At 45.2% G+C, this 20,798-nt stretch overlaps 3 protein-coding genes across 3 annotated transcripts; 2 read left to right on the forward strand and 1 right to left on the reverse strand.

The window, feature by feature from the left end:
- Window positions 1–510: 510 nt before the first annotated feature.
- On the forward strand, window positions 511–4,059 carry abt1 (activator of basal transcription 1; the record flags this gene model as incomplete). Its single annotated transcript, XM_020626495.3, has 4 exons — window positions 511–736; window positions 1,529–1,704; window positions 3,058–3,243; window positions 3,329–4,059. Coding segments are annotated over 4 exons (768 nt in total), but the record flags the coding sequence as incomplete, so codon positions are not given.
- LOC136181199 (sperm acrosomal protein FSA-ACR.1-like) lies at window positions 1,718–2,467 on the reverse strand. Its single transcript, XM_065961815.1, has 3 exons — window positions 2,348–2,467; window positions 2,153–2,246; window positions 1,718–1,852 (listed from the first exon to the last, which is right to left on the reverse strand). The coding sequence occupies exons 1-3, from the start codon at window positions 2,465–2,467 to the stop codon at window positions 1,731–1,733; spliced, it is 336 nt and encodes a 111-aa protein (XP_065817887.1). The 3' UTR covers window positions 1,718–1,730.
- A 237-nt stretch (window positions 4,060–4,296) lies between the features above and the next one.
- On the forward strand, window positions 4,297–20,057 carry cdk16 (cyclin dependent kinase 16). The gene is made up of 19 exons (XM_065961358.1): window positions 4,297–4,453; window positions 5,135–5,329; window positions 6,927–7,079; window positions 7,301–7,413; window positions 8,303–8,431; window positions 8,868–8,924; window positions 9,532–9,646; window positions 10,436–10,530; window positions 10,640–10,702; window positions 12,226–12,349; window positions 12,813–12,933; window positions 13,033–13,130; window positions 13,239–13,344; window positions 13,489–13,531; window positions 13,698–13,788; window positions 14,235–14,309; window positions 15,078–16,704; window positions 16,800–16,894; window positions 17,541–20,057. The coding sequence occupies exons 2-17, from the start codon at window positions 5,206–5,208 to the stop codon at window positions 15,113–15,115; spliced, it is 1,545 nt and encodes a 514-aa protein (XP_065817430.1). The 5' UTR covers window positions 4,297–4,453; window positions 5,135–5,205; the 3' UTR covers window positions 15,116–16,704; window positions 16,800–16,894; window positions 17,541–20,057.
- Window positions 20,058–20,798: the final 741 nt, after the last annotated feature.

Raw genomic sequence — 20,798 nt, forward strand, 5'->3', positions numbered from 1 at the left:
TTTATCTGAGCTCAGTTTGTAGTTTTAGATCTTTATCTGTTATTCTCTTGTATTGGTTTATCTTCTTTTGCCAAATCAATTTAATGCTGACACTAAACTACTGATTCAGAGAGGAAGTCCCCTGATGTCATATTCAACATGTGACTGGACGAAGTCAGGACCAGGACCAGGACCAGGACCAGGACCGGGTCCAGACTCAGAGATGTGGATACAAACAACACTTTAATCTAATGACTCTGATTTCTGTTTGATCTGCAGAGGATGAAGAGGAGAGAGGAAGAAGAGGAGGACGAGAAGGAGAGAGAGGAGAAGGAGGAGGATACAGCTCAGAGAGGAGAGGAGGTAGAAGAAGAAGAAGAGGAGGAGGAAGAGGAGAAGGAGGTAGAAGAAGAAGAAGAGGAGGAGGAGGTAGAAGAAGAAGAAGAGGAGGAGGAAGAGGAGGAGGAGGTAGAAGAAGAAGAAGAAGAGGAGGAGGAAGAGGAGGAGGAAAGAGCTGCTGCAGAGAGAGGAAGTGATGATGGTGGTGATGATGATGATGATGATGATGATGATGATGATATCAAGGTTAAGAAACATTCCAAGCAGAAAGGTGCTGGAGGGACTTCCTGTTCAGGCAGGAAGTCTGTTCCAGGTATCATCTACCTGGGACACATTCCTCCGAGGCTCCGCCCCAAACACCTGAGGAACCTGCTGTCAGCTTACGGAGAGATCGGACGCATCTTCCTCCAACCTGAAGGTACGTCGTGTATTTATTTACATTTATTTAAATGTCTCCTCTTTCCTTGTTTTGACTCCTCGTCCACTTGTCTCCTCTGTCCTTGTTTTGACTCCTCATCCACTTGTCTCCTCTGTCCATGTTTGACTCCTCATCCACTTGTCTCCTCTGTCCTTCTTTTGACTCCTCATCCACTTGTCTCCTCTGTCCATGTTTGACTCCTCGTCCACTTGTCTCCTCTTTCCTTCTTTTGACTCCTCATCCACTTGTCTCCTCTGTCCATGTTTGACTCCTCGTCCACTTGTCTCCTCTGTCCTTGTTTTGACTCCTCTTCCACTTGTCTCTGTCCATGTTTGATTCCTCGTCCACTTGTATCCTCTGTCCTTACTTTCCCTCCTTGTCCACTTGTCTCCTCTTTACTTGTTTTGAGTCCTCATCCACTTGTCTCCTCTTTCCTTGTTTTGACTCCTCGTCCACTTGTATCCTCTGTCCTTACTTTGCCTTCTCGTCCACTTGTCTCCTCTTTCCTTGTTTTGAGTCCTCGTCCACTTGTCTCCTCTTTCCTTGTTTTGACTCCTCATCCACTTGTCTCCTGTGTCCATGTTTTGACTCCTCGTCCACTTGCCTCCTCTGTCCTTACTTTGCCTCATCATCAGCTTGTCTCCTCTTTCCTTGTTTTGACTCCTCGTCCACTTGTATCCTCTGTCCTTACTTTGCCTTCTCGTCCACTTGTCTCCTCTTTCCTTACTTTGCCTCATCATCAGCTTGTCTCCTCTGTCCTTGTTTTGACCCTCTCGACTCCTCTGTCCTCAGATGGTCAGGTGAGGAAGAGGAAGAAGAAGTCGGGCTTGAGGAGGTGTGACTTCACTGAAGGGTGGGTGGAGTTTTCCGATAAACGAGTCGCCAAAAAAGTCGCAGCGTCTCTGCACAACACGCCGATGGGCACCAGGAAACGCCAACGCTTCTCCTCTGACCTGTGGTCCATCAAGGTAAGTCCGCCCGGCAACTAGTGACATCACGGCCTAACCTTTGACATCACTGTAAAGCATGTCATTCTCTCACCTGTCTGTCTCTCACCTGTCCGTCTCTCACCTGTCTGTCTCTCACCTGTCTGTTTCTCACCTGTCTGTCTCTCACCTGTCCGTCTCTCACCTGTCTTTTTCTCACCTGTCTGTCTGTCACTTGTCCGTCTCTCACCTGTCCGTTTCTCACCTGTCTGTTTCTCACCTGTCCGTCTCTCACCTGTCCGTTTCTCACCTGTCCGTTTCTCACCTGTCCGTCTCTCACCTGTCTGTCTCTCACCTGTCTGTTTCTCACCTGTCCGTCTCTCACCTGTCTGTTTCTCACCTGTCCGTCTCTCACCTGTCTGTTTCTCACCTGTCTGTTTCTCACCTGTCTGTCTATCACCTGTCCGTCTCGCACCTGTCTGTCTCTCACCTGTCTGTCTCTCACCTGTCTGTCTCTCACCTGTCCGTCTCTCACCTGTCTGTCTCTCACCTGTCTGTCTCTCACCTGTCCGTCTCTCACCTGTCTGTCTCTCACCTGTCCATCTCGTACCTGTCCGTTTTTCACCTGTCTGTCTCTCACATGTCTGTTTCTCACCTGTCTGTCTCTCACATGTCTGTTTCTCACCTGTCCGTCTCTCACCTGTCTGTCTTTCACCTGTCCGTCTCGCACCTGTCCGTTTCTCACCTGTCTGTCTCTCACATGTCTGTTTCTCACCTGTCTGTCTCTCACCTGTCTGTTTCTCATCTGTCTGTCTCTCACCTGTCCGTCTCTCACCTGTCTGTCTCTCACCTGTCTGTCTCTCACCTGTCCGTCTCGCACCTGTCCGTCTCTCACCTGTCTGTCTCTGTCCGTCTCTCACCTGTCCGTTTCTCACCTGTCTGTCTCGCACCTGTCCGTCTCTCACCTATCTGTCTTTCACCTATCTGTCTCTCACCTGTCCGTCTCTCACCTGTCTGTCTCTCACCTGTCCGTCTCTCACCTGTCTGTCTCTCACCTGTCCGTCTCGCACCTGTCCGTCTCGCACCTGTCCGTCTTTCACCTATCCGTCTCTCACCTGTCCGTCTCTCACCTGTCCGTCTCTCACCTGTCCGTCTCGCACCTGTCCGTTTCTCACCTGTCTGTCTCTCACCTGTCCGTCTCGCACCTGTCCGTCTCGCACCTGTCCGTCTCTCACCTATCCGTCTTTCACCTATCCGTCTCTCACCTGTCCGTCTCTCACCTGTCCGTCTCTCACCTGTCCGTCTCGCACCTGTCCGTTTCTCACCTGTCTGTCTCTCACCTGTCCGTCTCTCACCTGTCTGTCTCTCACCTGTCCGTCTCTCACCTGTCTGTAGTACCTGCACAGGTTCCAGTGGACTCACCTGAGCGAGCGTTTGGCGTACGAGCAGACGGTGTTGCAGCAGAGATTAAGGACTGAAGTGTCTCAGGCGAAGCGGGAGACAAACTTCTACCTGAACAACGTGGAGCGGAGCGCTCACCTGGACAACGTGAGGAGGAAGAGGCAGAGAGACGGACAACAGGTAAAGTCATCTGAATCTACCTGTGACCTCTGGTGGAGTCACAGAGCTGTTGTCAGCTGTTAACACTTTTATTTGTTGTTGTCAGGTGGACGAGAAGACATGGGACTTCACGCAGAGGCAGACGGAGGACGAGATCCAGTCGAAGAAGAAGAAGAAGAACTCCGTTACCCAGAAGCACCTGAACAAGGCCCGCCTCATACAGCAGAAGAGCCAATCGAATGTCTCGCTGCTGGCCAAGATTTTCAACTCAAATAAATCAGAGTGACAGAAGAGGGACCTTGTTGGCTTTTTGGCAAGAGTGTTGTCATGGGAACAGAAGGCAGACTGTGACACGCCCACCTTCAGGAGAGGACGGCTCAGTGAGGGAATGTTACCTGCTCAGGTGACAGTCAGACTCACCTGTACAGGATCTGAACCTGTCGTGGAAAGTCTCTCTGTGTTGTACATAAAATGATTGACGTGTTTTATCAGCCCCCCCCCCGACACACCTGTGTTACCTGAACTTCACTCTTGACTCCTCCAGAAGTTTGATGATTAAAGATGAGACAGGTGACAGAAACTATTTAAGGTTTTGATATTCAAAGTTATTTTACACATTTTTACGACGATCTCAATAAATCAGTTTAAATATATATATAATATAATATAATATCACTCTGTGTGTTCAGACTGTCTCACCTGATCAGGTATGAAAACATGATGGATGGAGGCGTGTGCATTCAAACACCTGAGTGAACCAACAGGTGATGCAGCTCATATGCAGCGGAGCTCCTCTTTGAAGCGACCTGATAATTAATAAAATATGAATAAAACAGATTTCTTTACCTGTTATTTACATCTGAACTGTGCTTAATTGTTTTGTATTAATTTACATATTTTTTATTAAAAGTAGAAATAATGTAAAACATTTATATATATGAAGATTTTGGTTAAATTTTTAATTATTGTTTTAATTATTTAGATTTAGTTTCATGACATCATAGAGGTGAAGCAGTTTAGTGATCAACATGTTTATGTTTACTGATTACTGCTGGGGTTACCGTACCGTGACGTCACTCCCGTGCTGTTGCGTGTTCTCGGTGAGGAGGACACACCGGAGGAGCGCAGCAGCAACATGGCTGCAGATTACTGGGAGCCACAACGATCCGACACTCTTTCAGCCTGAACCGAGCCAAAGACAACCCGGGCCGGACCGGGACAAATCACCCCGGTGAGTAGGACAATCCCGCCGGGCTCCAGGTGTCAACGGGGAACGGTTTTATTTACGACGTTAACGGAGCAGCAGCCCTCACCGACAAACCGCTCCGCCCCCGCTGCTATTAATAACACTGAGGACATTAACTGCAGGACATAGACGGGCCCGTCCTCAGCTCACTGATACACAAATATGTAGAGAATAAACACAGAATATAGACGGCACCACAGATGAACACAGAACATAGACGGCACCACAGAGGAACACAGAACATGGACGGCACCACAGAGCACCCAGATAATAGACGGCACCACAGAGCACCCAGATAATAGACGGCTCCACAGAGAACCCAGATAATAGACGGCACCACAGAGCACCCAGATAATAGACGGCACCACAGAGCACCCAGATAATAGACGGCTCCACAGAGCACCCAGATAATAGACGGCTCCACAGACAAACGCAGCATGTTAGCTGTCAGGTAGATGACCTGTCATTCAGGTGTTAGCATGTTAGCATGTTAGCTGTCAGGTAGATGACCTGTCATTCAGGTGTTAGCATGTTAGCATGTTAGCTGTCAGGTAGATGACCTGTCATTCATTTGTATGGTATTTAATTGTGACATTCCAGCCCTCATGTCCCGTGTGTGTGTGTGTGTGTGTGTGTGTGTGTGTGTGTGTGTGTGTGTGTGTCCAGGTGTGGTCTCCAGGCTGGCTGCCCCGCCCCCTTCAGCATCCCGCCCCCCTCTGCCCCCCCGGGCCCCCCTCATGGAGAGGATGAGGAAGATCAAACGACAGCTGTCACTCACTCTGGGAAGGGGAGGGGCTGCGGGAGGGGACAGCATAATGGGTGACACAATCAACCAGGAAGTGACATCACACAGTGACTCAGGTAACACACGCAACAGGTGACCTTTATCAAACCTGACCATCATTACCTCACGATGTTTCTTTACAGTGTTTCCCCAGTTCCGGTGTTAAACTGGGACCAGCTCCAGTGTTAAACTGGGACCAGTTCCGGTGTTAAACTGGGACCAGTTCCGGTGTTAAACTGGGAACAGTTCCGGTGTTAAACTGGGAACAGCTCCGGTGTTAAACTGGGACCAGTTCCGGTGTTAAACTGGGACCAGCTCCGATGTTAAACTGGGTCCAGCTCCGGTGTTAAACTGGGACCAGTTCCGGTGTTAAACTGGGTCCAGATCCTGTGTTAAACTGGGTTAATTTCATGTTTTAAACTGGGTCCAGCTCCGGTGTTAAACTGGGACCAGATCCGGTGTTAAACTGGGTCCAGCTCCGGTGTTAAACTGGGACCAGCTCCGGTGTTGAACTGGGACCAGCTCCGGTGTTAAACTGGGTCCAGCTCCGATGTTAAACTGGGTCCAGCTCCGATGTTAAACTGGGACCAGCTCCTGTGTTGAACTGGGTCCAGCTCCGGTGTTAAACTGGGTCCAGCTCCGGTGTTAAACTGGGACCAGATCCGGTGTTGAACTGGGACCAGCTCCTGTGTTAAACTGGGACCAGCTCCTGTGTTAAACTGGGACCAGCTCTGGTGTTGAACTGGGAACAGCTCCGGTGTTGAACTGGGACCAGCTCCTGTGTTAAACTGGGACCAGCTCCTGTGTTGAACTGGGACCAGCTCCGGGTGTGATATTGAGCTCAGAGCAGCAGGATGTTGTTTCTAAATCATATTCAGCTCCCACTACCACCACTGACTCCAGACTGGTTTAAATGGTTTAACTGAGCAGTTATTAAATTCATCAGTTTCATAAGAAGTAGAATCTTTGTTGATGTTGTGACATAAAGACGTCTCACTGTGGTTTAGTAGACACGTGTTGGTTATCCAGGGACTTTGTGGGATTATGTCCTTAGTGGTGGACAAAGTTTTCCTTCCTGCTCTAAAGTAAAAGTCCCTCTGTGATGTCCGTTAGGTGTGTTTGAGCTCCGTGTGTTTAACATTTGTTAAAGAAAACATGACGACGATGTGAAGGAGGCGTGTCCTAACATATAGCACTGTTCTCTCTAAAAGATGAGTGACACTAGCGTCTCCTCCGCCATTGTTGTTGACAAAGCCTAATGTTGTATGTCCCACCCCGTCTTGATTCTGATTGGTCAGTGACATTTTGAACAGTGACGTTGACTTTTCAACTGATGTCAAATCTTATGTCGTCGTCGGTTATTTCACGTAAAGTAACGAGTGCTTTTAAATTTCTGTATTTGCGACGGCATGATTGAAAAGTAACTTGATACACGACTAGTTACCAAAAGTGTAATTACAGTATTATTCAGATTAATCAATCAATACTGAACTAATAAGATAATCAATCAATTAATTGATCAATGAATTGATCAATCAGCCTCTTTCTTCTTTCTTTGTAACTCTCTTTCCTGCTTTTTTTTTTCTACTCGATCAACCAATCAACATCCTCAATCACACCTAAACCCTGCCCACTACATAACCTCTCCTTCATGACCCCCCCCCCCCCAAACAGAGGTGGTGTCTCGTCGTGGTTCTTCTTCTTCTTCTTCTTTGAAGGTTCGAGGTTCTTCTTCATCAGTAACGTCTCTTCTTCAGTCGTACGGCCGGAAACCAAGAAACCTCGGACGCAGCCTGAGCTCCTACTTGAACCACACCACCCGCCTAGGTACACACACACACACACACACACACACACACACACACACACACACACACACACACACACACACACACACACACACACACACACACACACACACACACACACACAAACTGCTGTGTTGTGCTGTTTGCATTACTGTTTTTTCTGAAATTATTTATAATGGTGTGTGTGTGTGTGTGTGTGTGTGTGTGTGTGTGTGTGTGTGTGTGTGTGTGTACTGTCAGAGATCGTCCATGAGGACGTGAAGATGAGTTCCGACGGTGAAAGTGATCCTTCATCAGAGGAAGTTCAGAGTCCAGTTAGAGTCCGCATGAGGAACAAGAAAATCTCCTCCGAGGTACACACTCATAATACACACTCATAATACACACTCACTCACAAAAATACACACTCATAATACACACTCATAATACACACTCACTCACAAAAATACACACTCATAATACACACTCATTCACAAAAATACACACTCATAATACACACTCACTCACAAAAATACACACTCATAATACACACTCATAATACACACTCATAATACACACTCATTCACAAAAATACACACTCATAATACACACTCATAATACACACTCACTCACAAAAATACACACTCATAATACACACTCATAATACACACTCATAATACACACTCATAATACACACTCATTCACAAAAATACACACTCATACTACACACTCATAATACACACTCATTCACAAAAATACACACTCATACTACACACAAATACACAAAAAGTTTTTCTCCACCTGTCTGTCTCTGTCTGTTTTTCTGCAACTGTCTGTCTCTACCTGTCTGACTCTCTCCATCTGTTTTTATCTACCTGTTTTTCTCTACCTGTCTGTCTCTCTCCATCTGTTTTTATCTACCTGTCTGTCTCTTTCCATCTGTTTTTATCTACCTGTCTGTCTCTTTCCATCTGTTTTTATCTACCTGTCTGACTCTCTCCATCTGTTTTTATCTACCTGTTTTTCTCTACCTGTCTGTCTCTCCATCTGTTTTTCTCTACCTGTCTGTCTCTCTCCATCTGTTTTTATCTACCTGTCTGTCTCTCTCCATCTGTTTTTCTCCACCTGTCTGTCTTGTTTTACCTGTCTGTCGCTACCTGTCTGTCTCTCTCCATCTGTTTTTATCTACCTGTCTGTCTCTCTCCATCTGTTTTTCTCCACCTGTCTGTCTTGTTTTACCTGTCTGTCTCTCTTGTGTTTCAGGACATAAACAAACGCCTGTCGTTGCCGGCTGATATTCGTCTTCCTGACGGTTATCTGGAGAAGTTTAATGTGATTGGTCCATCCCTGTTTGATCAGCCAATCAGCAGGCGGCTGCGCAGAGTGTCTCTGGTATGTCTGTTTGATTCCTCTCTGTTTCTATTCACCATATTCACACGTTTCTGTTAAAGTTGGTGTTAGCCTGCAGCAGCTTCATGCTAACGTGAGCTGCTGTCTGGTGGAAGCTAATTAATCATTAAATCAGTGAATAACTTCAAAAATGTCCCTCCATACTCTCAGTATCTAACATTGTTTCAGTAGCTGTTCAAATCCCAACATTTATACAACTTACAAACATTCAAATCTTAAAAAAACAACATTACGATTCAAACTCTGAGTGTGATGTCAGAGGAAAATGGCCACCAGTGGAATTATGTTGCAGCTTCATCGATTTTTACATTTTCAATGTTTTAGAACAGATTATTTGAACCCTGTACCTCTGCCTGCCTTTCGGTCTCTCTGCTTACCTGTCTGTCTGCCCTTCCTGTCTGTCTGTCTCCCTTTGCAGTCAGAGATTGGTTTTGGGAAACTGGAGACGTACATCAAACTGGACAAACTGGGAGAGGTGAGGACATCCTGATGAAAGCAGAATAAACCGTTAAACCGTAACTAACAAGTATTATTATGACATAAATACATTCAGAGAGACAGAGAGAGAGAGAGACAGGTGCTAGGTGAGCTAGGTCCCCCAGCGGTCTCACCTGTCTGTCTCTCACCTGTTTCTCACCTGTCTGTCTCTTACCTGTCAGTCTCTTACCTGTCAGTCTCTCACCTGTCTGTCTCTCACCCGTCTTTCTCTCACCTGTTTCTTACCTGTCTGTCTCTTACCTGTCTGTTTCTCACCTGTTTCTTACCTGTCTCTCACCTGTCTGTCTCTTACCCGTCTGTTTCTTACCTGTCTGTCTCTTACCTGTCTATCTCTTACCTGTCTGTCTCTTACCTGTCTGTCTCTTACCTGTCTGTCTCTCACCTGTCTGTCTCTCACCTGTCTGTCTCTTACCTGTCTATCTCTTACCTGTCTGTCTCTTACCTGTCTGTCTCTTACCTGTCTGTTTCTCACCTGTTTCTTACCTGTCTCTCACCTGTCTGTCTCTTACCTGTCTGTCTCTTACCTGTCTATCTCTTACCTGTCTGTCTCTTACCTGTCTGTCTCTTACCTGTCTGTCTCTCAGGGCACGTACGCCACAGTGTATAAAGGTCGAAGTAAACTAACGGAGAATCTTGTCGCTCTGAAAGAGATTCGACTTGAACATGAAGAAGGAGCTCCGTGTACTGCGATCAGAGAAGGTACATAAACACAAACCCACAGTATAAATACTACAGTACTTCTCAGCACCAGTGTCACTGGAGTGTCAGTAGTTCTACACAGTGTGTGTGTCAGTAGTTCTACACAGTGTGTGTGTCAGTAGTTCTACACAGTGTGTGTGTCAGTATTTCTACACAGTGTGTGTGTCAGTATTTCTACACAGTGTGTGTGTGTCAGTATTTCTACACAGTGTGTGTGTGTCAGTAGTTCTACACAGTGTGTGTGTGTCAGTAGTTCTACACAGTGTGTGTGTCAGTATTTCTACACAGTGTGTGTGTCAGTATTTCTACACAGTGTGTGTGTCAGTAGTTCTACACAGTGTGTGTGTCAGTAGTTCTACACAGTGTGTGTGTCAGTAGTTCTACACAGTGTGTGTGTCCTGGCTCAACAGAGCAGTGACAAAAGAGGGAGACCACACATAGTCGGCAACATTATTCAAAGGAGTTTAATTAAATTGTGTGTGCGTGCGTGCGTGCGTGCGTGCGTGCGTGCGTGCGTGCGTGCGTGCGTGCGTGCGTGCGTGCGTGCGTGCGTGCGTGCGTGCGTGTGTGGATGAATAAATGAGTGTCAAACTCCAACCAAAGCACAAACAAATGTTAACAGCAGTATGCAGGAGAGAAGAGAGCGAGTAGATTGAGCAGGTCTGCTTTGTAGACTCCAAACCAGCCAGCTCAGACAAGCAGGAAGAAGCCAACCTTGAGGCCGTCACAACAGTGTGTGTATTAGGTGTGTGTAGTAATGTGTATAAAGTTGTGTATTTTCTCTCTCAGTTTCCCTTTTGAAGGATCTCAAACACGCCAACATCGTCACGCTTCATGACATCATCCACACACAGAAATCCCTCACCCTGGTGTTTGAGTATCTGGTGAGACACACAGACACACACACACACACACACACACACACACACACACACTCAAACAATTCTCTGTCATTGGGTGTATTGATTTTATTGATTTTTTAATTTTTTTCAGGACAAAGATCTTAAACAGTATCTGGACGACTGTGGAAATGTCATCAACGTTCACAACGTCAAAGTAAGAAGAATATTTTTATCTGTACAGCCGTACTGCTGTTTGTATTCACAGTACAGTTCTGTGGTTCAGTCACCATGGCAACTGTTTTGTTGCATTGTTGATTGTTCAGGTTTTTTTGTCGGTTGGTTGAAAAAGGTGTGGCAGTAGTGCTGGGCGACATGGCCTAAATTTGATATCACAATATTTTTTTGCCTAATGTCGATATTCGATATGACTCGATATTTATCATATTAAAGTTTATAAATGCAGTCTATAAAACTGAATCTCCACTTTATAATAAAAAGCATCACTGGCCCGATCTTTGTAATCACTGGCCCAGGAACATCACTTTTGATTCGAAGAATAACAGTCACCAATTTACTCTTGAACCATTCTGATGCAAAAGTCAATTACAACTTTTATTAAATTAATTGAGCTCTAATTATAAAAATATTGTGCATTTTTCTTATATTTTTATATTTATGTGCTCATGTTTATTCACCATGCTGCTAACTGTAAGAGTCTACTTAATGTGATATTAATATGAGGCTGTGATAGATCTGGAATCTCTCCTTCTTTCTTCTCTGTGAGAAACTCTTCATCCTTACATCTTTACTTTAGGAGCTCTCTTAAGGGCTAACATGTTTGTGAATAACTTTTATCTTTACCAGGATCTAGTCTTTAACTTTAACGTGTTCCAGCTCCTCCAGCTGTCTGTCACTGTGGATCAAACTTTTCTCCGTTCTGTTTTCGTCCTGCTGTCACTCTCAACTCTTCCGGTGATTTTTTTCCTTTGAATGCTGATTTAAACTCAGCTTTTGTCAGGATTTGATGGTTTTAATCTGTGTGAGAGTGTACAATACGAGTGTAGCGAGCACGCTCGCGGGAGTGACAGCAGTGAAGCCGCCAGCTGAACGCGCAATCAGCTGGACTCTGTCAATCCTTCATCCGGGCCAGCGGGACAGTTATAATGTCGAGCCCTGCGTTATGAACCTTTTTTTGGAAGTAATTCGGCCTCGCTCGCATCTTTCTCTTTCTCCTCCATGTTGGTCGCTTTCAAGAGCGAGGCTACTCAGCAGCAGGAGTGGAGTCTCCTCCGCCCTTTTGTCTCCGCGCAACAAGCGCTGCCGCGGAAATCTTGCGGAGCAACGAAACCTTGCAGAGCAACGAAACCTTGCAGAGCAACGAATTATCGCGAGAAAACTTTGAAGTAGTTAAAAAAATAAAATCGATGTTCCCTTTTCCATATCAAGCATAAATTAAATATCGAACGAATCGAGCTTCACGATATATCGCCCAGCACTATGTGGCAGTGGGATAACCTTACCTTCTTGATACTTTAACATGACATGACGACTGAACCATGACTGAAAATATCACAATCATACCAACATATGAAGCCACGCCCCTTTCTCGTCTGCTTTGTCCGCATGTGACCGTTTTAACGCTAATGTGGAGGTTTTTTTTCTCCATCATTTTCATGTGCTTTGATCTTAAACGGTGTTGACCGGTTCCTGCAGTGACCCTTGTGGTGTTTCTCTCAGCTCTTTCTGTTCCAGTTGCTGCGTGGTTTGTCGTACTGTCATCGGAGGAAAGTTCTCCACAGAGACCTGAAACCCCAAAACCTGTTGATCAGCGAGCGAGGGGAGCTGAAGCTGGCGGATTTTGGTGAGTTACCTTGAAGTGTTTACTGATTTTAACTGAGAAGGAAGATCGCCATCATGTTTCATTAGTCCACCTGTCACTTTAACTGGTCTACAGACCCCTTTAACTGGTCTACAGACCACTTTAACAGGTCTACAGACCACTTTAACTGGTCTATTAACGGTGACCCCTTTAGCTGGTCTACAGACCCCTTTAACTGGTCTACAGACGGTGACCCCTTTAGCTGGTCTACAGACCCCTATAACTGGTCTACAGACCCCTTTGACTGGTCTACAGACCCCTATAACTGGTCTACAGACCCCTTTGACTGGTCTACAGACCACTTTGATTGGTCTACTGACGATGACTTAATCTAAAATAACCTCTATGATGATGTCATTCAGGTGTTGCAGAGTCTTTGATGATGTCATTCAGGTATTGCAGAGTCTTTGATGATGTCACTGAGGTGTGTGTTTTTGTGTTTCAGGTTTGGCTCGAGCGAAGTCGATCCCGACGAAGACATACTCTAACGAGGTGGTGACGCTGTGGTACAGACCGCCCGACATCCTGCTGGGTAGCACTGATTACTCCACCCACATCGACATGTGGTCAGTCCTGTGCTACTGTTGGTGTACGCTGTAGTTCATTATAGAACTACAACTTCAAATGACCGCGCTCTGCCTGCCTCTCTGTCTGTCTGTCTGTAGGGGTGTTGGTTGTATCTTCTATGAGATGGCGACAGGGCGTCCTCTGTTTCCTGGTTCGACGGTGGAGGAGGAGCTTCACTTCATCTTCAAACTGCTCGGTGAGCCAGTCAGCTTCCGTTATTCCGACTGAACTCTGCGTGTGTCTGAGTTTGTATATTTCATGTATTATGGGTGTACATTGTGTCTTTGATGTGTTGTGTGTGCAGGGACTCCCACAGAGCAGAGCTGGCCTGGGATCAGTTCAAATGGCGAGTTTGTGACGTACAACTACCCTCAGTACAGAGCTGAACAACTGAGTACACACACTCCGAGGTACACAACTTTACTTACGACAAGCAAACAAAAACAAGAAAATAAAGGAGACTTAAAGCTGTTAGTGTGTGGAGATATAACTCTGTGTGTGTGTGTGTGTGTGTGTGTGTGTGTGTGTGTGTGTGTGTGTGTGTGTGTCTTCAGGCTCAGCAGTGAAGGTGTGGACCTGTTGTCAAAGTTCCTGCAGGTCAGTAAACGTCTCACTATGTTCTTCTAATGGAAATTTAAAAAAAAAAGTCAGAATAAAAAAGATGAAAATAGTTATATTGGGACTGTGAAGATCAGTACAGGAAGTGACATCATCAGGCCTGTTTTTTGTGTTTTTTTTTGTTCAAACTTTATTTCAACTGCAGTTTGAAGGGAAGAAGAGGATCTCGGCGGACGGGGGCATGAGTCATCGATACTTCAGTAACCTTGGAAACAGTGTGATCTCACTTCCTGACTGTAAGTTTAAAAATGACCTTTGCCCCGGTTTTGATGACATCACAAAGTCACTACGAGGCTGTTCACACCTTACATTAACATCCAGCCAGGTGATCCTGTAACAGGCAGGTATTGTTTACACACGTTGAGTCCTGAGGACGGCTCAGACTCGTTTATCCACGTTGGTTAGGTCGTGTAAACACTCGTGTGTCCGGGGAGCATTAAGGACCGCCCCCTCAAACGAGGTAATCTGTGATACCAGTAACCCTCTGCCGGGTGAAAACGATGATCCAGTCAGTCTTTTTAAACGGGCAGCGTTTGTCTGCAGCAGAGATCATTTTGACCTCGACCAAAGGAGACACATTATTAATGCAGAGTGTAAACGCCGTGCTGAAGCGGCGTCCAGCTGCGATCAGGTCACAGAGCACGACGAAAGGTGTCAACAGTTTCTGTGATGTTTGTTTCAGCAACGTCCATCTTCAGTCTGCCGGAGATACGACTGGAAAAAGAGACACTCAGACCGACTGTCCCTCCTGAGCCAGGTAACACACACACACACACACACACACACACACACACACACACACACAGATTAGACACACACACACACACACACAGATTAGACACACACACACACACACACACACACACACACACACACACACACACACACACACACACACACACACACACAGATTAGACACACACACACACACACACACACACACACACACACATAAAATGTATTTACATGTTTATTTATAAAATTATTACTTATATAATTGTTCTTTTAATTATAGTATTTTTTTATGTTCAACAAAACTGTCTTTGCTATTTTTCACAGTAAAATTGTATTGCATGCCTTTTGAACGGCCAATCAGAAAATTTCCTAGCCTCAGCCAATCAGAAAATTGGATTTCTCCTTCACATTCTAAATGAAATTTTAGCTGCAATACCACAAATGGCCTGTGATGGGGCCCTACATCACACACTTTTTTGACTTCACTAAGTAAATGAGGACCTTCTCTGAAACTCATACAGATCATTCATAGGGATCAAAGGAGCACATCCGAGCATTCTCCTTGTGTGGACCAGGCAAAATGTCCACACAAGGAGAAATGTCCTCACAACAAAACTGTTTTGCCATGGGTTGGTCCACACAAGCATAGAAATACAAGTACACACACACACACGCACACACACACACACACACACACACACACACACACACACACACTTAAACTGGTCTAATCAGTCAGCAGGTTTTGTAGTAAATTTACTCCAATTAGAATTTTTTTTTTTTCTTGCAGCAAATAGTCCGACGAGGAGGCGGAGTCTGCTCTTCTGACATCATCAACGAGGCGGGGTCAGACATGATTGATGATAAGAAGGAGGAGAACCCGCTGCTGAGAAACAGGAAGTGTGACATACAGACGCAATAAAGACTCACCACTCGTCCAATCAGTTAACAGCATGTTGTTGCTAACGGCAACAGATCCACCACAGCACACGACCCGATGAATGACTTGAAGTTTATTGCACACGAGATGTGGGTGTGAAGTCTGTCTTCCTTTTTCACAGATTTTTAAAAGACTTTTATCAGGATCCTGGAAAACCCGGAATTCTTCTGACGCAGCCTCGTTGTCATGGAAACACCTGGATACAGTCACACCTGCAGTGTGCGGCGTGGTGTCTAGAGTTAACCTGAAGTTGTTTGACTTACTGAACGGTATGACATCAGTGATGACATCATAGAAATGGACTGATGACATCACAGGCTGTGGGAGAATCATCAGTTTGAAGTCAAGCAGGTGAAGGTTGTGACATCATCATCACGTGACAGGAAGTGAGTGATTTTTCATCAGCGAATTTAAACTGAAGATGAGATGAAGCGTCACATTTATGACCTCAGAGTTTTAGCGTGTTTTTAAACGTGTTTTTAACGTGTTCAGAGCTGCTGCAGTTTAAACGTCAGTGTTAGTGTCATTATTAATCTGAAGAAGCCATTTTATTCTGAAAGAAACCTGCTGAACAAAACTCTTATTCTGAAAGAGTGAAACTGGTTTCTGCTGTACTGCATGTGTGTGTGTGTGTGTGTGTGTGTATGAGTGTGTGTGTGTGTGTGTGTGTGTGTGTGTGTGTGTGTGTGTGTGTGTGTGTGTGTGTGTGTGTGTGTGTGTGTGTGTGTGTGTGTGTGTGTGTGTGTGTACACTCAGACTGTATGCTATAATACTGTTGATATATACTAATACTGTAAAGTGTGTAAAACTGAGGAGTCAGAGCCGTGGAAGAAAGATTTAATTTGAAAAGTTCACAGATAGTTTCCTGTTTTTTAGTTGTCACCTAAAAAAAAAAACACTTCCTGTTCAGCAGTCAAAAAACAAAACAAGACAAAGGCTGAGACAAGCCCCCCCGTCAGTCGACTGTTAACCCACTCTAAGCTAACTGCTAGCCAACGTTCGGCCTCTGTGTGCGCGTAAACGGCCCGCTGCTCAGAGGCCGAGGCCGTTTTGGAAACCGCCTACTATTCTAGGGATTAAATATCCCGTCTGACCTGGGAACGCCTCAGAAAGCCCCGGGAGGAGGAGCTGGAAAATGTTGCTGGGGAGACGGAAGTCTGGGTTGACCGATCTCGGATAAGCGGACGAAAATAGGTGGATGGATTGATTACAATCTGCATCAGACCAGTGTTCCTCGTGTTCGGTTTCCCACAATGCAAAGCGGCAGGTCAGAAATGGAAATGACGTCGTCCATCATAACAGAAGAAATAACCACACTCGGACCAAACCACACAAAGAGACCAACAGTTATCTTTGTTGACTCTCTAAATTGTGAAAATCTAAATTAACGTTTAGATTTTAGCTGGGCTGTTTACTTCCTCATTCCAAGACCGGAAACCAGCCAAGCCGGGCCTGGAGGTCAGACTACAGACTGGAGGTCAGACTACAGACTGGAGGTCAGACTACAGACTGGAGGTCAGACTACAGACTGGAGGTCAGACTACAGACTGGAGGTCAGACTACAAACTGGAGGTCAGACTACAAACTGGAGGTCAGACTACAGACTGAGGGTCAGACTACAGACTGGAGGTCAGACTACAGACTGGAGGTCAGACTACAGACTGAGGGTCAGACTACAGACTGAGGGTCAGACTACAGACTGGAGGTCAGACTACAGACTGGAGGTCAGACTACAGACTGGAGGTCAGACTACAGACTGAGGGTCAGACTACAGACTGGAGGTCAGACTACAGACTGGAGGTCAGACTACAGACTGGAGGTCAGACTACAGACTGAGGGTCAGACTGCAGACTGGAGGTCAGACTGCAGACTGAGGGTCAGACTACAGACTGGAGGTCAGACTGCAGACTGGAGGTCAGACTACAGACTGAGGGTCAGACTACAGACTGAGGGTCAGACTGCAGACTGGAGGTCAGACTGCAGACTGAGGGTCAGACTACAGACTGGAGGTCAGACTACAGACTGAGGGTCAGACTGCAGACTGGAGGTCAGACTACAGACTGAGGGTCAGACTACAGACTGGAGGTCAGACTACAGACTGAGGGTCAGACTACAGACTGGAGGTCAGACTACAGACTGAGGGTCAGACTACAGACTGAGGGTCAGACTACAGACTGAGGGTCAGACTACAGACTGGAGGTCAGACTACAGACTGAGGGTCAGACTACAGACTGAGGGTCAGACTACAGACTGAGGGTCAGACTACAGACTGGAGGTCAGACTACAGACTGGAGTTCAGACTACAGACTGTAGGTCAGACTACAGACTACTGTCCAACACAGTAAATTCAAAGCTTGATCCAAATGGAACTGGACTTGGTTGAAGATCTTGAAAACGTTTCACCTCTCCTCCTCTGAAAGGCTTCTTGAGTTCTAAACCAAATGGTGGACGGAGCGAGAAATGTAAGCCACTAGGAGAAGAAGAAGAAGAAGATATACCTCATTGATCCTGCAAGGGGAAATTCAATTTCATGAGCGTGCTACTCAGAGCTCAGGAAGTCATCTAGCACCTCTCAAGCTTTGATCTGCATAGGGACTTGAGCCGGTGACCCTCCGGTTCCCAACGCCAGTCCTTACAGACTGAGCTACTGCCGCCCCTTATCAGTAGTCATCCTCAGGAACAAGGATGACGTGCAGAGGTTCTCAGCGAGCGTAGCAAATACAGCATGCTATGTTTGATAGAATGTAGTAGGCGGTTTCAAAAAATGGCCCAGGGGTCTTTGAGAGGCTTGTAACGTGTGGAGGGCGTGGCCTATTTGTGGTTGGGGGCGGAGCTTTGTCAGCAATGTGTCATTTTCAGAAGTTTATTAAAACATTTTTAGACTTTTGTATTTTCAGACAAAAGTTCTGATTCCCCTTTTTTTTAAATTTTATTTTAGGAGTGTTTATATTTTTTAAAAACGCGCCGATGTTGATGCTGATGTAAATGTTTTTTTTGTAGCTGTGGAGATTTATTAGCAATAGAGAAATATCGATGACGGACTATTACTGATTGATCGGTGTTTACTGTGTTTGAGTCGGAGGAATCTGTTGAGCCTGCTGTAAAAATCACATACGTAAGTGTTTGTATATGAGAGACAACAAAAGTAGTACCTTCCTGATGTTTTATTATCAGAGGATGAATGAAGGCGGATTACTTCAAGGTGACGGAAAGAATCATTACTGGTGATTCAAGAAACGTTCAGCGCGCAGTTCAACAAACCACTAGAACATTTACAAAGTGTGAAATATCAGAAACCAGGTTTTTTTTATCAGTTATCAGAAATGTTTGTGTTTCATATTTTAAAGAATATTTTTGTTCCTCAGCATGAACAGATTTAAATCAGATCCCCCCGAGAGAGAAGAGTTTCTGAAGGTTTAGTTTTTCTCTGAATGAAGGAAGTGATGCAAGAGGGGGCGGAGTCAACGAGAAATGTAGTTTATGTTAGCTCATATTTTACGATGATTGTTGAATGTAACTAAAAGCAGATGACATGTAAGTAGTTTACAGTTATATTTATTTTTACACGCACGTTTGGATCTGCTGTGTCGCTCTTCAGAAAAAAACAGCGTTTAGATCTCAAAGCAAACGACGAATACTGATCGTTCAAAGTGATCCAGATCAAGCGGTTAACCTGGTTCAGGGGCAGGTTCCTGAGATCTGATGGATGCAAACTAAACAAGTAACCATGCAAAACGCCTCACCAGCCAACGCTGACACTGGTGAGTGATTGTGCTGTGCAGAGAAGCTTTGAAGGAAGAATGTGCGACATAAATACATCAGAGATCAAGTCCATCCTGTGTATATGAGGGAGAAGCTCGAGTCCCGCTGGCTGTGTTGTTGTCAGAGCCGTGTTTACATGGACGGGACGGCCGGCTCCTCCCCTTGTGTATAAAAGCTGTTTAAATCAATGTGAAGCTAACATTAGCATGCTAACACAACAATGCAGCAAAGGAAGATTTCATCCACCGCTTGCGCCTGATTCCTTTGTGTGAACGCGAGTGTAGAGGGGTTGGAGGTGTGTCTCTGGAGGAGAGCGGAGGCTTCAGTATGGAGGAGGCGTGGCCAAACAGCAGTTTGTTTTGGTTTCATGCTGGTGCTCAAGGACGACATCTACTGGAATCAGAAAGTCGCATATTCTTCCTTTAAAGAGAAGCTGATAACGTGTCAGAGTGAGACGTCTTTCTTCGTACAGTGTCACAAAAATTATGTTCAGAAGCGTTACTCTAATTAGAAAATGAGAGGCTGGCTTCAGATCATTCCAGAAAAAAAACTATAACAGCTGATTACTGACGATGATGCGTTTAGGGTTAATTTATCGGATGTGACTTGATATTAAATCAAATTGTCAGCACTTCTAATCAGTGAGAGGAATAATCGTGGGAATAAAGCAGAAATCGAGAGATCAGTTTCTTTTCAAATGAAAAACTTTAGGAGCTGAAAGGGAACATTTTTTATTTGCAGCTACTCCATGCAGACGCTGTATTCTTTGCTTTTGTCAATGAAATAAAAATAAAAAACTGCTTTGTTTTGGTGGACACAATACCAAAGTCGTCTGTAACATACAGCACTGCATGATCAATCCTTCCAAATTACTCACTATGCGGTTTCTTCTTCCATCTGCCGTGAAAGCACTGCAACGTATCTGCTCGTACAGATCTGCATACTTGAAATATCAGTCCAAGTATGAAAAATAAAGTATATGTTGTTAATGTGTACAATTATGTTTACAACATGTTTTCTGGATATATTTACAGCATATTAAAAAATAAAGTTCTTTATTTATTATCAGTGTTTGTTCTTTTGGGTTTTTTGGGATGGTTCTGTGATCAAACTTGCGTTCCAGTTTTCACTGGTTTCAATGCTAACTTTTGTCTCTGCTCAGATCGCCCTATGAGTCAGACCTCTCTGCACCCAGTACCTCCTGCGTCCCTGATGTGCTTTGTATGTGACTGAGGTTTCATCAAGCGGACACATTCAGTGTTAAAAAATGAAGCTGATGCATGAAGTGTAAAATCCTGCAGTTCCTGGAGTGTCCACTAGAAGCTGGCTGCAGAAGCACAGGAAGTCACATACAGACCCATTCTAAAAAGCCTGTTTTTACAGCAGAGATGAACATGTTTACAGCCTGGTTCAAAAAACCAAATAGGTGTGATTAGCTCATGTCTGGATGGACACACACTGTACGGGGGGTGAATGTTTTGATGACTCATCAGTTTTGATTTGATGAAGGATAAGAGTTATTCACAATAAGGCGTGTAGCTGACCTGATTGACAGGTGGGCGCGGTGTAACGGTTTGTCAGGAGGTTTAAAACCCGCCTCAGCTCCAGCTCTCAGCCTGTCGTTAGGTTGACTGAAAGTTAGACCGAGACAGCATTTCCAGCATGGAGACCGCCATCGATGGAACTCCAGCGCCCCCTGCAGGAACAGACGGGTGACGTCACTCAGGCTGCGTCCATTTATATTTACAGTTTATGGTTTTCACTCAAGGAGTAACCTCTGGTGTTGAAAAATGAAGCTGATGCATGAAG

This window comes from Labrus bergylta, chromosome 12 (assembly GCF_963930695.1).
Source record: "Labrus bergylta chromosome 12, fLabBer1.1, whole genome shotgun sequence".
Taxonomy (NCBI): domain Eukaryota; kingdom Metazoa; phylum Chordata; class Actinopteri; order Labriformes; family Labridae; genus Labrus; species Labrus bergylta.

Excerpts from the sequence above, each read along its gene's own strand:
- LOC136181199 (XM_065961815.1), bottom strand. The coding sequence starts at position 2,467 with ATGAGAAACAGACAGGTGAGAGACAGACAGGTGAGAAACAGACATGTG. Across the intron at positions 2,247-2,347 it reads GACAGGTGAGAGACGGACAG|ACAGGTGAGAGACGGACAGG; the intron begins GTGAGAAACAGA and ends GGTGAGAGACAG. Across the intron at positions 1,853-2,152 it reads GACAGGTGAGAGACAGACAG|GTGAGAGACAGACAGGTGAG; the intron begins GTGAGAGACAGA and ends AGAGACGGACAG.
- cdk16 (XM_065961358.1), top strand. The coding sequence starts at position 5,206 with ATGGAGAGGATGAGGAAGATCAAACGACAGCTGTCACTCACTCTGGGA. Across the intron at positions 12,350-12,812 it reads GCTGAAGCTGGCGGATTTTG|GTTTGGCTCGAGCGAAGTCG; the intron begins GTGAGTTACCTT and ends TTTGTGTTTCAG. Across the intron at positions 14,310-15,077 it reads GACTGTCCCTCCTGAGCCAG|CAAATAGTCCGACGAGGAGG; the intron begins GTAACACACACA and ends TTTTTCTTGCAG.